This window comes from Xyrauchen texanus, chromosome 23 (genome assembly GCF_025860055.1).
Source record: "Xyrauchen texanus isolate HMW12.3.18 chromosome 23, RBS_HiC_50CHRs, whole genome shotgun sequence".
NCBI classification, from domain to species: domain Eukaryota; kingdom Metazoa; phylum Chordata; class Actinopteri; order Cypriniformes; family Catostomidae; genus Xyrauchen; species Xyrauchen texanus.
Genome location: NC_068298.1, coordinates 3,211,494 through 3,225,495, shown reverse-complemented (window position 1 = coordinate 3,225,495; position 14,002 = coordinate 3,211,494). Strand labels below are relative to the sequence as shown.

The window sequence follows — 14,002 nt, the reverse complement described above, 5'->3', positions numbered from 1 at the left end:
GTGTATAAGAGTGAGTGTGTAAGGGTGTATAAGAGTGGGTGTATAAGAGTGGTTGTGTAAGGGTGTATAAGAGTGAGTGTATAAGAGTGAGTGTATAAGAGTGAGTGTGTAAGGGTGTATAAGAGTGGGTGTATAAGAGTGGGTGTATAAGAGTGGTTGTGTAAGGGTGTATAAGCGTGAGTGTGTAAGGGTGAGTGTGTAAGGGTGAGTGTTTAAGGGTGAGTGTTTAAGAGTGGTTGTGTAAGGGTGTATAAGAGTGGGTGTATAAGAGTGAGTGTGTAAGGGTGAGTGTTTAAGAGTGGTTGTGTAAGGGTGTATAAGAGTGGGTGTATAAGAGTGAGTGTGTAAGGGTGTATAAGAGTGGGTGTATAAGAGTGGTTGTGTAAGGGTGTATAAGAGTGAGTGTGTAAGGGTGTATAAGAGTGAGTGTATAAGAGTGAGTGTGTAAGGGTGTATAAGAGTGGGTGTATAAGAGTGAGTGTGTAAGGGTGTATAAGAGTGGGTGTATAAGAGTGGTTGTGTAAGGGTGTATAAGCGTGAGTGTGTAAGGGTGAGTGGGTGAGGGTGAGTGTTTAAGGGTGAGTGTTTAAGAGTGGTTGTGTAAGGGTGTATAAGAGTGGGTGTATAAGAGTGAGTGTGTAAGGGTGAGTGTTTAAGAGTGGTTGTGTAAGGGTGTATAAGAGTGGGTGTATAAGAGTGAGTGTGTAAGGGTGTATAAGAGTGGGTGTTTAAGGGTGAGTAGTGTAAGGGAAAATAGTGTGATTAAATTGCTTGCTATGTTTGTCTGTGTAACTGAAATCCTCCTGTCATGACAATGCACATCTTACAAACATGGTAACCTTCATACAGTATATTCAAAGAGACCAGAAAGAGACAATTTAAATTCAAACACTGCAAATATATAACATAAGAGAATTAATATGTGCTTTAACAAAAATTTTATATTCACATTTCGGCCCATAGACATCCATTGTCAGTGTGTTACTGTGAATGCAATTCTTGTTTCAATCCTGGATAGTCCTTGAATTGTAATACTATTGCTCATGCACAGCAGTGTTTTTAAGGATGATTATGAAGAGGGGGGTTTTAGAAACACTTCAGTTGTTCTTAAAGGCAAATTGGACCCCTGGGAGTCTGGTGCTCCATTAGACAGAGTTTTTAGTGTTTTGACGGGACAATCCCGGGTGTTCACGGAACATTGGGCAAACTATTTCATTTGCAAAGACTGTGGAAAAACTGTATGTAAGATGACACTTTATGCACCTTTTTATAGAAATAACTAACTCTTTTTTTTTTTTTTTATCCAACTTCAAAACTGTAGGTTTAAATGTGAGGTGAAGTGTATATTTCTTTCATTTATATTTTTTACCATAAGGGTTTGTTTTTTGCAACTAATAAAAATATTCCTTGTAGCCATAAAATTAACACATGATGTCATAAAACATTTTATAATTTGTCGGACACTTGAAATATTGCCACTCTTGCCTCACTATAAATTTAGCAACATTGAATTGTCTTCCAAATTTAGAGACTTTCAGAATAATTATACATTTGCAGGCAGAATGAATGGTTTGAGAACGTTTAATTTGAAATGTCAGTGGTCAAGAAGAGAAAAAAATAAAACTGCAATATAAATATTAGCATATAAAATGCAGGTAGCACACAGGAGGTGGGAATCAAAGCGTTTTAAGAGATGGGAATCAAAGCGTTTTAAGAGATGTTACAGCAAGATTACAGCATCAGAACACACATACAGATATATAGATCTATTCAGATTCTTCATATAGACATTAAGAAGCATTCGCACATGTATGCACAACAGAGACACGCTAAATGATGTCTTTACATGGCAGGAGAAAGGATGAACACAAAAATATATGCATAACATCACAACTTCTAGACTAAGAGTGTCACTGTTAATTTCCGTAAGTAAAAGTTAAACTCTTTATTTACAGGTGCGTTAGTTAGCCTTCATCGTACTAAATAACTACACATATACTTAACAACTACACGTACTTAGTGTTTCAAATGTGTGTTTTTATAGTCATTTTTTTCTTTTTCTGAAAAGCAAAATAACGTGACACATTCCAGTAGTGAGCCATTCCTTTGAGCAGGTTATAAAGGTTTTGTTTGTGTTTTTAAGGGGTGATTGCTATTTACAAAAGAGTGTCACGCCAACAAGGGTACGAACACAGCTGCAGATTTGTATTTGGATGGATTATCAGTAAGTAGTTTCACCTCATTTCCAAAGTGGCATCTGCGCAAACAGCTGACTCTGGTCTTAATCGTTCGGTTTGGACTATATGAACACGGTTGACCTGTCGTTACTGTACATTCAGTGACCTTTAACTCCAATTTTTCCCTCTCGTCTAATAGCCAGTGTGCTGCCTACTAATTCAATTGATACTTGACATCAAAACGTCTCTCAACTCTTGAAGGTGGCCTATAAATGATGTCTTAAAAGACAGCATGATTTTGGAGTAGTGTCTAGTATGACACCTAAAAATGCTGTCTAAGTAGGCAGCTCACTAGATTTGGGAACAGAGGTTTTGTCTATCTCACCCCCTGTGGATCTGAATTGTTATTACAGGGCGGCTTCATCATGGACGGACAGTTTAAGAAATATTTCAGCATTATTTTAAAACAGCAGATGCCTGTAATGAGTATCATTACAACCAGCACTGATGGAGAACTTCAACACTTATCAGAATAAAATACCGAATACTACAGAAGATACGGCCACCACTGTGGACTTACTCCCATTACGGCCGGGACACGAAGAGTCACAACGAAAACTCTGGCTCAGGATCCATTCTTAAGAGTACTTGTAAGAGAACACAACAGGCTTTCATTAAAGGTCACATCCATGAGAGATTTGTAGATTTGTAGGCGTCATGTGACGTGTAGATTTATCTATAGCGCAATGAAAACAGCATGCAGCAAAGATCACCTGACGTAGAGGAAAAGTCCATAGTGGTATTTTAGGTAACGACAATCTTAAGCAATTCTTTCATATAAAAAAAAAGGTATGATGCAAGTAATAATGATACATTTAGCAAACATTGCAACAGCATACTGGGCATGTAAAGAAATGCATGGTCATTGTGTCTTTGTATAAACAATAAAAACAGCATGATTGGTATAAAAATCATAACACATTTCTGCTTTCCATCCGGTGCATGGAACAGTTTAACTTTACCATGATCATGTTAAACACATTATTGGCTAGATATATGCAGGAATATAATGTTGTATAAACTTGGCAAAAGTGAGAATGAAACGTGTTTCTGCGAGTTCGGGAAATTGAAAGGAATCGGGACTTCAACGTGAAAAGTATTTTTACAGTACTTGTGCAGTAAACACGCACTAATCGCTACGGAAACCAAGTGTTAGAGGTGTGTTTACTTCGACATACTGTAAGTCAATTAGTTACAACCGGCAAACCCCCAGATGCCACAGGAAGGAGTCAAGCTCCCGAACACTAAACTTATCCATATATACACCCCTCCTCCTCCTTTATCTTCTCTACTTCTTCTCCTTCTTGGTGGACTTCTTCTTGCTGGCGGGGGTTTGGGCGGCTTTGGGTGGCTCGGCTTGGGCGGCGGAGGCCTGGGGCGGTGGAAGGGCCTGCTGGGGCTGCTGGGGGTTGGAGGTCAGGGTTGCGGTGCTGCCGGGGATGTAGACGTTCTGCCGGTAGTCGGGGACATGTTGCAGGGTGAATTGCGGGCTGTAGCGGGTGGTCAGACCCATGGTACCCGGTCCCAGAGTGTTTGTCGCCTCACTTACCTCTAAACAAAAATAGAAGAGTTGGTATTGCGAATATTACAGCTCCCATTCATCTCCAAACACACTCTACACAAGTACTTGGATGCAAATGCTTTTGGCTACTCGTGTAATTTTGTGCATTTTTGCTCTCTGAAATAGGCACAAGTATGAACCTTTACATACATTTCCTCTTAAAGTTTGTTTCTAGCTTTCGTTGCAATGGCTTGTTTACAGGAGTGCTCTGGGTTCAACAATATAATCTCACTCAACAACGTTGGCTGCATAATGTTCATTACACACAAAAAAATGATTAAGAATTATATATAAATAATTGAGAAATAATTCAAAACAGAAGCAAGAGCTTGATATTCTCACCATTGGCAGCGGCCATCAGCGCCTGGAGTTGCTCGGCCTCAGTTGGGGGGTTGGGCCAGGGTCCTGTTCCCACGGCAACCTCAGGAGTGGCAGCAGCCCTGCAGAGAGAAAGAAGTGGAGTCAGCTAAACAGAGTGTGATTTGTACCGCTGCGACTATCAGCAACAGCTTCAGCAGGTGTATGTGTGTGGCATTTTGTTCCCTTGTTTTAACACACAGTCAACTCTCTATGTAGGTAATCTGGTGGAGAATGATGAGCAGAGACTGGGAGGGTACAGCTGCTGAAAGCTAGAGCGCGCACACACACACACACACACCAACACACACCAAACCAATGAACGTGTATGGTGAGTTGATCTTCAAAGGCTTGCTTTAAAATGCTGTCATTTGCATCCGCAGTGAACAAAAGCCCCAATCACCCTCAAATTTACCTCATTACACACACACACGAATTCTCATTCTCTCTCACACAAACACACACACTCTCTCACACACACACACACAAACTCTCACACACAAACACACACAAACTCTCACACACATTCTCATTCTTTCTCTCACACACACACACACACACACACACACACACACACACACACACACACAAACTCTCACACACACTCTCTCTCTCACACACACAAACTCTCTCTCTCACACACACACACACACACACACACACACACTCTCATTCTCTCTCTCACACACAAACTCTCACACAAACACATTCTCATTCTCTCTCTCACACACACACACACTCTCTCTCTCACACACACACACACACACACACACACACATTCTCATTCTCTCTCTCACACACACAAACTCTCTCTCTCACACACACACACACACACACACACACACACAAACTCTCACACACATTCTCATTCTCTCTCACACACACACACACACACAAACTCTCACACATATTCTTTCTCTCTCACACACACACACAAACTCTCACACTCTCACACACACACAAAACACACACTCTCTCTCTCTCACACACACGCACACACAAACTCTCACACACATTCTCATTCTTTCTCACACACACACACACACACACACACACACAAACTCTCACACACACTCTCTCTCTCACACACACACACACTCTCTCTCACACACACACACACACACACACACAAACTCTCACTCACACAAACTCACTCACACATTCTCATTCTCTCTCTCACAAACACAAACTCTCTCTCTCACACACACACACACACACACACACACACACACATTCTCATTCTCTCTCTCACACACAAACTCTCACACACATTCTCATTCTTTCACACACACACACACACACACACACACACACACACACACACAAACTCTCACTCACACAAACTCACTCACACACTCTCATTCTCTCTCTTACACACAAACTCTCTCTCACACACACACACACACACACACACACACAAACTCTCACTCACACAAACTCACTCACACACTCTCATTCTCTCTCTTACACACAAACTCTCTCTCACACACACACACACACACACACACACAAACTCTCACTCACACAAACTCACTCACACACTCTCATTCTCTCTCTTACACACAAACTCTCTCTCTCTCTCACACACACACACACACACACACACACACACACACTCTCTCTCTCTCGGTTACTGACAATAAATAAACTTCAGGCCAATTTCTAACAACTCTGAATCAGCAGATTTTTTGTAAAGATTAAAGCTACCTAAACAACATCATGTGTTCATTAAACATGAAAAAGTCTACTTCAAAAACATTCTCTTAATTACTAATGACTACATGAACACAGAACTGTTCCTCATAAAATTCAGATCCGGATGTTCTTCCCTACTCTGCATGTGAGAAGTGAAGATTCCCGATCACAATAACACCAGTCTGGGAAGCTTCTAGGACAGCTCAGGGAAAAGTCGAGGAACTTAAACATCAGTAAAATAATATCACAGTTTGCTAATTAGATGCCATGCGTTTCCACCTTGATTTTCATTAGCATTTAAATCCCACGTTTTTTAAATGATTTGTTTAATAATGATGATAAACACGTTGCAACACCTAAAGGAATGAATTGATTTGATCTTCACAAAAGATTCAAGTACATAATGTTCTAACTGCTTCCCCATAAACAGTAGAGAGGGTTGACTGCATTTAATTAATAAATAAAGTACAGGATGTGATTATTGGGCCTCAAAAATACCAAGAGACCATGAACCTTCTTGTTAATTCAAAAGTGTTGAAGACAGGACTGGAAAAATCAGGTCATGATGGAGAAGACTAAACTCCTGGAACGCATCGTCTCACATGCTGATGTTAAAGTATGACCATCATTCAAAATGTTGGAATTGCTCACTGGAAGTATCTTTAGCACAAGGAGGAGATGCTAATACTAAAGGCCATCTGTCTCTGAAAGGGTTTAAGAGGATGCCAGGGTCTCTGGGGTTCTCACTTCCTGTCTTATAGAAGCCCAGCGGCCGTAAAACAGCCCAACACCCGACACCAAAAACAGCAGACAATAAACCACAGCGGCACATCTGCACACAAGACGTCCCCACAGGACGAGTGGAGAAAAAGAACAACGGAAAGAAAAGAGAAGACTCACAAGATGAAGTGTGAAAAAAGGAGGGAAAACTGGGAAGAAAAGAAAGGAAGAACAAACCACAAAAGAAATAAAGGTGAAGAAGAAAGAAAGAAAGAAACTCATGAGTGGGACACATGCAACATACATTTTTTTGTATTATTTATATGAAGCACACGATCGAAAAAGTTCATTAAAGAATGGAAGGAGAGAGAGAGAGAGAGAGTGAGAGAGAGATTTGAAGAGGGAAAAACAGTGTTTTTGCCAAAACATTTCAAGAGGAATAAACTCTCAGTGCCAAGATGAGGGAGAACAGGGCTGAATGATGTTGTTTTAGAGCGAATGACCCTAATGAGAACCAGAGCTGATCTGAGAGCAGTCACTTATTCATTTCATATGATATATAAAGACTGCCAATCTGTGGGTCATTGTCATCTTCCTTTATGAGACCAACCCTAAAACTATTGGGCTACCAGCTCCGATATTTCACTACAAGACGACCGATCCCGTCCATAAGACACAGAACCATCCAAACCGTATCCTGGCACGACACTTCAGAAGAACAGACGCCACTTCCTGTCCATCAGTGTGAAGATAAGACGCCTCATTTCTCCATAATCACCATCTCAACACACTGGAGGGAAATCACACTTCCTGTGGTCAACATTATCACATCCTGTGTTTGGATGATCACTTCCTGTTGACCAGATTGTTGGTTACATATCAAGCTGCATACGCAGATGAATCATTCCTGTTATGAGGTGCATTTACATTCTCAAGTCTTTAATGTAGGGGCAGTGGTGACTCAGTGGTTGAAGCTCAGGGTTACTGACCAGAAGGTCGGGGGTTCAAGCCCCAGCACCACCAAGATGCCACTGTTGGGCCCTTGATCAAGGCACTTAACTCCAGGTTGCTCCGGGGGGATTGTCCCTGTAATAAGTGCTCTGTAAGTCGCTTTGGATAGAAGCGTCTGCCAAATGCGTAAATGTAATTTATTAGATAAAAAAAGATGATGGAAATCATATCAATTAGATGTTAATGACATCATCCTTCAGGAAGTGGCATCATGTTTGGCAGGAAAGCAACAGCACAAGCATTAGCAAGCATTAGCAATGGATTTGATTGATTCTGTCAAGTCTTATGTTGGTGTTAGTTGGTTTTCTCACTCTTAAACCTTCCATCCTGTTTGTTAAAATTACAAACAATTGCTGTTATGATATCAAAATGAACTGAAGTTGACCAGTGGTGCCCTAGGCGAGATCCGACATGGCGCCCCCTTAACTTCCCAAAATCATCAATGACTTTGTCAAATCTGCCAAGCAATCTCATGGTTGATACTTATTTTCTTAAGACCACTGAGTCGATCCTGTGTCACGGTGTGCCTATAATGTTGATTATGGTTATCCTATTTTTGGGGGGGATTTTCTCCACCAATTTGGAACGCCCAATTCCCTCTAAGTCCTCGTGGTGGCGTAGTGTCTCGCCTCAATCCGGGTGGCGGAGGACGAATCTCAGTTACCTCCACGTCTGAGACCGACAATCCGCGAATCTTATCATGTGGCTTGTTGAGCACATTACAGTGGATACATAGCGTGTGGAGGCTTCACGCCATCCACCGCGGCATCCACGCGCAACATGCCCCACTAAGAGTGAACCACATTATAGCGACCACAAGGAGGTTACCGCATGTGACTCTACCCACCCTAGCAACAGGGCCAATTTGGTTGCTTAGGAGACCCAGCTGGAGTCACTCAGCAGGCCCTTTGGATTCGAACTAGCGAACTCCAGGTGTAGTAGCCAACGTCTTTACCTCTGCGCTTCCCAGGCCCCCTGATTATGGTTATCTTATGTTTGTTCAGACTGTAAGAATGTATTATGAACATCTACTGTATAATCCTAACCAGAGCCTTTTTAGAGCTTTATAGGCCGAGTAGCCTGGCAGGAACAACTCGAGGCACCTTTCTCCCAATCGTGATCTTGCGAGCTTTGTGCAAGGCATCTTGTTATTAATATTAATTAAAGTTAATAACGTTGATCTGCCTGAACTTGACCAGAGCACATTTTTAAAAGTCTGGAAAAACCCTTTCATAGAAATACTTGCTTAAATTACAACACTAGCATATTATAAATAAAAGAGTTGCATAAACAAGAATGACCCCAACAGCATGAGTTATTGTTCAAGCCCGGCCGTTGCCTGTGGCTACTCATTCATAAAAACCTTATAAATAGAAACGAAACATGTTTACTCTAAGGACATGACATAATTGGTTTTGCAATTCTCTTTACACTTCCAAAATTGTGAGACACACGGAAACAAAGCCAAAGCTAAACACAGCTACACTAATGTGCACAGCATGACGCTATACCATACACCTACACAGCTCTATTCTAAGAGCAGATTGGCCCCTGAGGGCCCCACAGCAAACACTTCACACACTGAACACTACTGCACAAATAACAGGAACATAATCCAGGAGAAACCCTACAGGAACATTAGCAGGAGCGCGCAGGGAGCTACTCTAGCTACTAGCTACACTTCAATACCTCAGCCTGCTCGGAGGAGTCCATCGTACATGTGTCGACCGGAACTTGCAGGGACTGAAAAAAAGATTAAAGATTTCTGCAGGATATTCAGAATGCTAAAAGTGTGAAATCTATTGAAAATGTTGATCTTGTTCCTGTTGACCAGATTGTTGGTTCTCTGCATGTGCACATGGATCAGCCATGTTACAGTATGTGGTACATTTTCACATCTTTATTTTTTTCTCCCCTTTTCACCCCAATGCGGCATGCCCAATTCCCAATGTGCTCGAGGTCCTCGTGGTGGCGTAGTGACTCACTACGGGTGGCGGAGGACGAATCTCATGTTGCCTCCGCATCTGAGACTGTCAATCTCCGCATCTGCGTCAATTGAGCGCGTTACCACAGAGACCTAGTGAGTGTGGAGGCTTCATGCTATTCTCCGTGGTGTCCACGCACAACTCACCACACGCCCCATGAGAGCGAGAACCACCTTATAGTGACCACGAGGAGGTTACCCCATGTGACTCTGCCCTCCCTAGCAACCGGGCCAATTGAGAGTCACTCAGCACGCCCTGGTTTCGAACTTGCGACTCCAGTTGTGGCACTCAGCGTCTTTTCACATCTTAATATATTGGATAAAATATTCAACTCAAAATTTAAACTGTAAACTGTGAATTGAAACTTATCGAAAGAGATGGACAAAATGATGGAGGGCAAAATCACTCAAAATGTAATCATTAAAGCTACACTATGTAACTTTGGTTTAAGTGGGTTAAGCATAGAACTGCAAGTTACTTGCGGAGGAACGCTGTTTTGGTATTTACGCGAGTCTGCTCTTCTGCGCGGATGAATCTGATGGTTAGAGGTGTACAGGTGTAACCATGGGTATAGATGATCAACTTAGAGCGAATGTCACTAACAACAACAAAACTCGCCCCCTCCCCTCAAAAAAATAAAATAAATAAAGGGAGGAAAAAGACGGATATCAGACAATTATGAGCAGGTAACTAGCATATCTTCCTCTGTTGTTTTGACTTCAAAATAAATAACGTTACAAAATTTGGGCAACGATGACGTTAGACATAACTATTGCTAGTCATATAAGATTAAGTCAAATGGTGGAAACTATTTTAACTTATAACTTAGCAGGCAAATAGACCAAGGTAGTCAGGGCCAAATTGATGCCCTTCGCGTGATATGAGCGGGAAGCGATCATCTGTATTGCACAACTGCTTTCGGGTCCTTGAATACCGTATAACGTGCGAGTAAGGGCAGCCGGTGGACTTTTTGGTGCCCCACGCAGACTGCATAGTCGGCTTATAGGGAGCGGTGGTACTGAAGGTAGTATCTGGTATAGAGATTGCCAGCACATATATATGCAATGTAGCATCTCCAAAATGTTTTTCATGTATTTACAGACATGTAATATTTAAATGTAATCATTTAATTATTTAAAAGCTTTTAAGTATTTAAAAAATATCTTATTTAATTTTGAGTAATTTGGCCCTCCATATAAAATAAAGCTCAGAAAGTATTATGACAAAGATCATTTGGGTGGCACAGGTCAATTATTTTCAATTGTCATGAAAATAATGTAAAAATGCTAAATGGTATTTTTTTTATGCAAAATATTATTTATAAATGTTTATATTTGGGTTTTGCAGTGAAATTTGACCTGGACATGTATTTCCATAAGATACACCCTTACAGGCTTCTAACATTTTTTTGTTTTCAAATTAGCCTCAACAGATTTGCTTTACAAAAATGTATCATGGTACTCATCGTTTCCACCAAAAGACACTAAAATAAAACACTTGGCATCTTGGTATTATCCACCACTGTCATCAAAAAGAAGTTAAACAAAATAACAGAACGACTCTTGCCCTGTTTGAAAAGGTTGAGCCTGTATTAACACACATATTATGATTTAACAGTAGAAATAATGGTATTTTAGCAGAAACTATGGTTACCATAGCAAGTGTTAGCTCAAAACTGAAGCTAAAACTTCCTTGGAGACAACGCAAAGATCTTTGGGCCCACTGCTATATATGCAGCACTGCCAATTTAAACTAAACAAAAAGATTTAATTTCTTCCAAATGGGTTCTTTCAAACAGGTTCTCTCAGGCTGGAATGTGTTGTGTAACGTCTGTTATGGAAACCGATGCATCGTGAACAATTGCGCTAGCTGGCACACGAGAGAAGCAGAGCGCTATTGGCAGTCATGGCTCGTCCCTCCCCCTAAACAGCATCTGATTAAATGAGTGGGTCTGAGGTCCTCTCAATAAACCAGAAATGGTCAAACCCCACTGGCAATGGTTCCAATCAGTTTTAGCACAATACATGGGGATATAACGGGCATTAGCATGGTAATAAACCTGACTGACCCTCTCTCTCAACTCTTTACGCTTTTACTCTTTCTGGCATCTCTCTCTCGGTCTCTTGGCAGATTGAGGCGTTAGAAGGGGCAGGGTGGGTAAGCGCTTGAATAATGGGGGCCATTTAGTAAAGAAAAGAAAATTAAGATTCAGCACAGCCACTTATGGAAGCTGAACTCTCTTTTTCTCCATTTTATTTTGCTCTCTCTCTCTCTCTCTCTCTCTCTCTCTCTCTCTCTCCCCCATTTTTTGTCTTGCAATCATGTATGGAACAAGATCTCACCATATTATACTTATTATGTAAACTGTGCACAGAATATAAATGTTATGCAGAACACACCCAGATGGCCTACTACATGACAAAATGTGCAGTGTACAACCAGAGAAGACTGCAAAGAATGCTGTATCCCACAATGCAATGCTCTCAACCATTGCCAGTGTGATGAATGAAGCCATGCTGTGATTTTTACTGAGATTGTTTTTATATTCTAGATTATTTGATCACCCACATATATATATGCACCGGTCAGCCACAACAGTAAAACCACCAGCCTAATATCGTGACCCGTCGAGGTATGGACTCCACAAGACCTCTGAAGGTGTCCTGTGGTATCTGGCACCAATATGTTAGCAGCAGATCCTTTAAGTCTGCGAGGTGAGGCCTCCATTAATCAGACTTGGTCTAGCACATCCCATAGATGGTCAATCGGATTGAGATCTGGGAAATTTGGAGGCCAAGTCAACACATTGAACTCTTTGTTGTGTTCCTCAAACCATTCCTGAACAATTTTTGCAGTGGGGCGCATTATTATGCTGAATAGGCAACTGCCATCAGGGAATTCTGTTGCTATGAAGGGGTGTTCGTGGTCTGCAGCAATCTTTAGGTAGGTGGTGCGTGTCAAAGTAACATCCCCATGACCTAAGGTTTCCCAGAGCATCACACTGCCTCCACCGGCCTAACTTCTTCCCATAGTGCTTCATGCTGCCATCTCTTCCCCAGGTAAACGACACACACGCACCGTCCGTCCACATGATCTAAAGACAACGTGATTCATCAGACCAGGTCACCTTCTTCCATTGTTCCATGGTCCAGTTCTGATGCTCACGTGCCATTGTAGGTGCTTTCGGCAGTGGACAGGGGTCAGCATGAGCACTCTGACCGGTCTACGGTTATCCAGCCCCATGTGCAGCTAGCGGTGATGCACTGTGTGTTCTGACATCTTTCTATCATGACCAGCATTACATTTTTCAGCAATCTGTGCAACAGTAGCTCTTATTGGGATAGGACCAGATGGGCTAGCCTTCGCTCCTGACACGCATCAGTGAGTCTTGGGTGCCCATGACCCTGTCACTGGTTCACCGGTTGTCCTTCCTTGGACCACTTCTGGTAGGTATTAACCACTGCATACCAGGAACATCCCACAAGAAGTGCCATTTTGGAGATGCTCTGACCCAGTCGTCCAGCCATCACAATTTGGCCCTTGTCAAAGTCGCTCAGATTCTTACGCTTGCCCATTTATCCTGCTTCCAACACATGAAATTCAAGAACTGACTGTGTTCACTGCCTAATATATCCCACCGCTTGACAGGTGCCATCTGTTTCTCTTACTATTCAGCCACTACACAGTACATATTGTACCATTTTTACAAAGTACGAAGTTAGTTTTCCATTCCGAGCATAGCCATTATATTATATATAATGCATTATACATAGCTATATAAAATTGGAATAAAAAAAATAACAATTTTCTGAGATAACTGCACAATGTTAGGGGTGGCTGTGGCTCAGGTGATAGAGCAGGTTGTCCACTAATCACAGGGTTTGTGGTTCGATTCCCAGCCCACTCATGCCGAAACGTCCTTGGGAAAGATACTGAACCCCAAGTTGCTCCCAATGGCAGGCTAGCACCTTGCATGGCAGCTCTGCCATCATTGGTGTGTGAATGGGTGAATGAGACGCTGTGTAAAGAGCTTTGAATACTGCTTAAAAAGGAACTATATAAGTGCAGACCATTTACCATGTTGAACAACATCACTCAAGTACACAAGCACCCTCCCTTACATAAGAGCACCACATCGCTCTCATTCGGATGAGTCAGACACTTTATATAAAACACTGTGTGAGTGTATATGTTCCTCAGATTTATAGTGTGTGCTATCCATTTACTCAATGCAAATCTTTGTGCTTTGAAAAAAGGGGACTTTCTACATTTACATAATAATGCAAATCATAGCAAACGTTTGTATGTATGTATGTGTGTGTGTGTGTGTGTGTGTGTGTGTGTGTGTGTGTACTCACCCGCTGGGTCCAGGCCTCTGGTTCTGGGTGAAACGCCAGTCTGCACTGGGTGGTTTCTGCTGTAAAGAGACAAATGGA

General features: G+C 41.8%; 1 protein-coding gene across 8 annotated transcripts in view; it reads right to left on the bottom strand.

The window, feature by feature from the left end:
• Positions 1-1,544: 1,544 nt before the first annotated feature.
• Positions 1,545-14,002, bottom strand: part of LOC127663409 (protocadherin gamma-A1-like) — a 68,096-nt gene continuing 55,638 nt past the window's right edge. For 5 of the 8 annotated variants that reach the window (XM_052154996.1, XM_052154993.1, XM_052154991.1 and 2 more), the window contains 3 exons: positions 13,925-13,983; positions 4,141-4,238; positions 1,545-3,788 (listed from right to left, as the gene is read on the bottom strand). In XM_052154996.1, coding sequence (XP_052010956.1) covers positions 3,526-3,788; positions 4,141-4,238; positions 13,925-13,983 — 420 coding nt within the window. In that variant the 3' untranslated portion in view covers positions 1,545-3,525. The remainder of the gene's footprint in view (positions 3,789-4,140; positions 4,239-13,924; positions 13,984-14,002) is intronic. The other 3 variants (XM_052154995.1, XM_052154989.1, XM_052154990.1) reach the window with 3 other exon arrangements.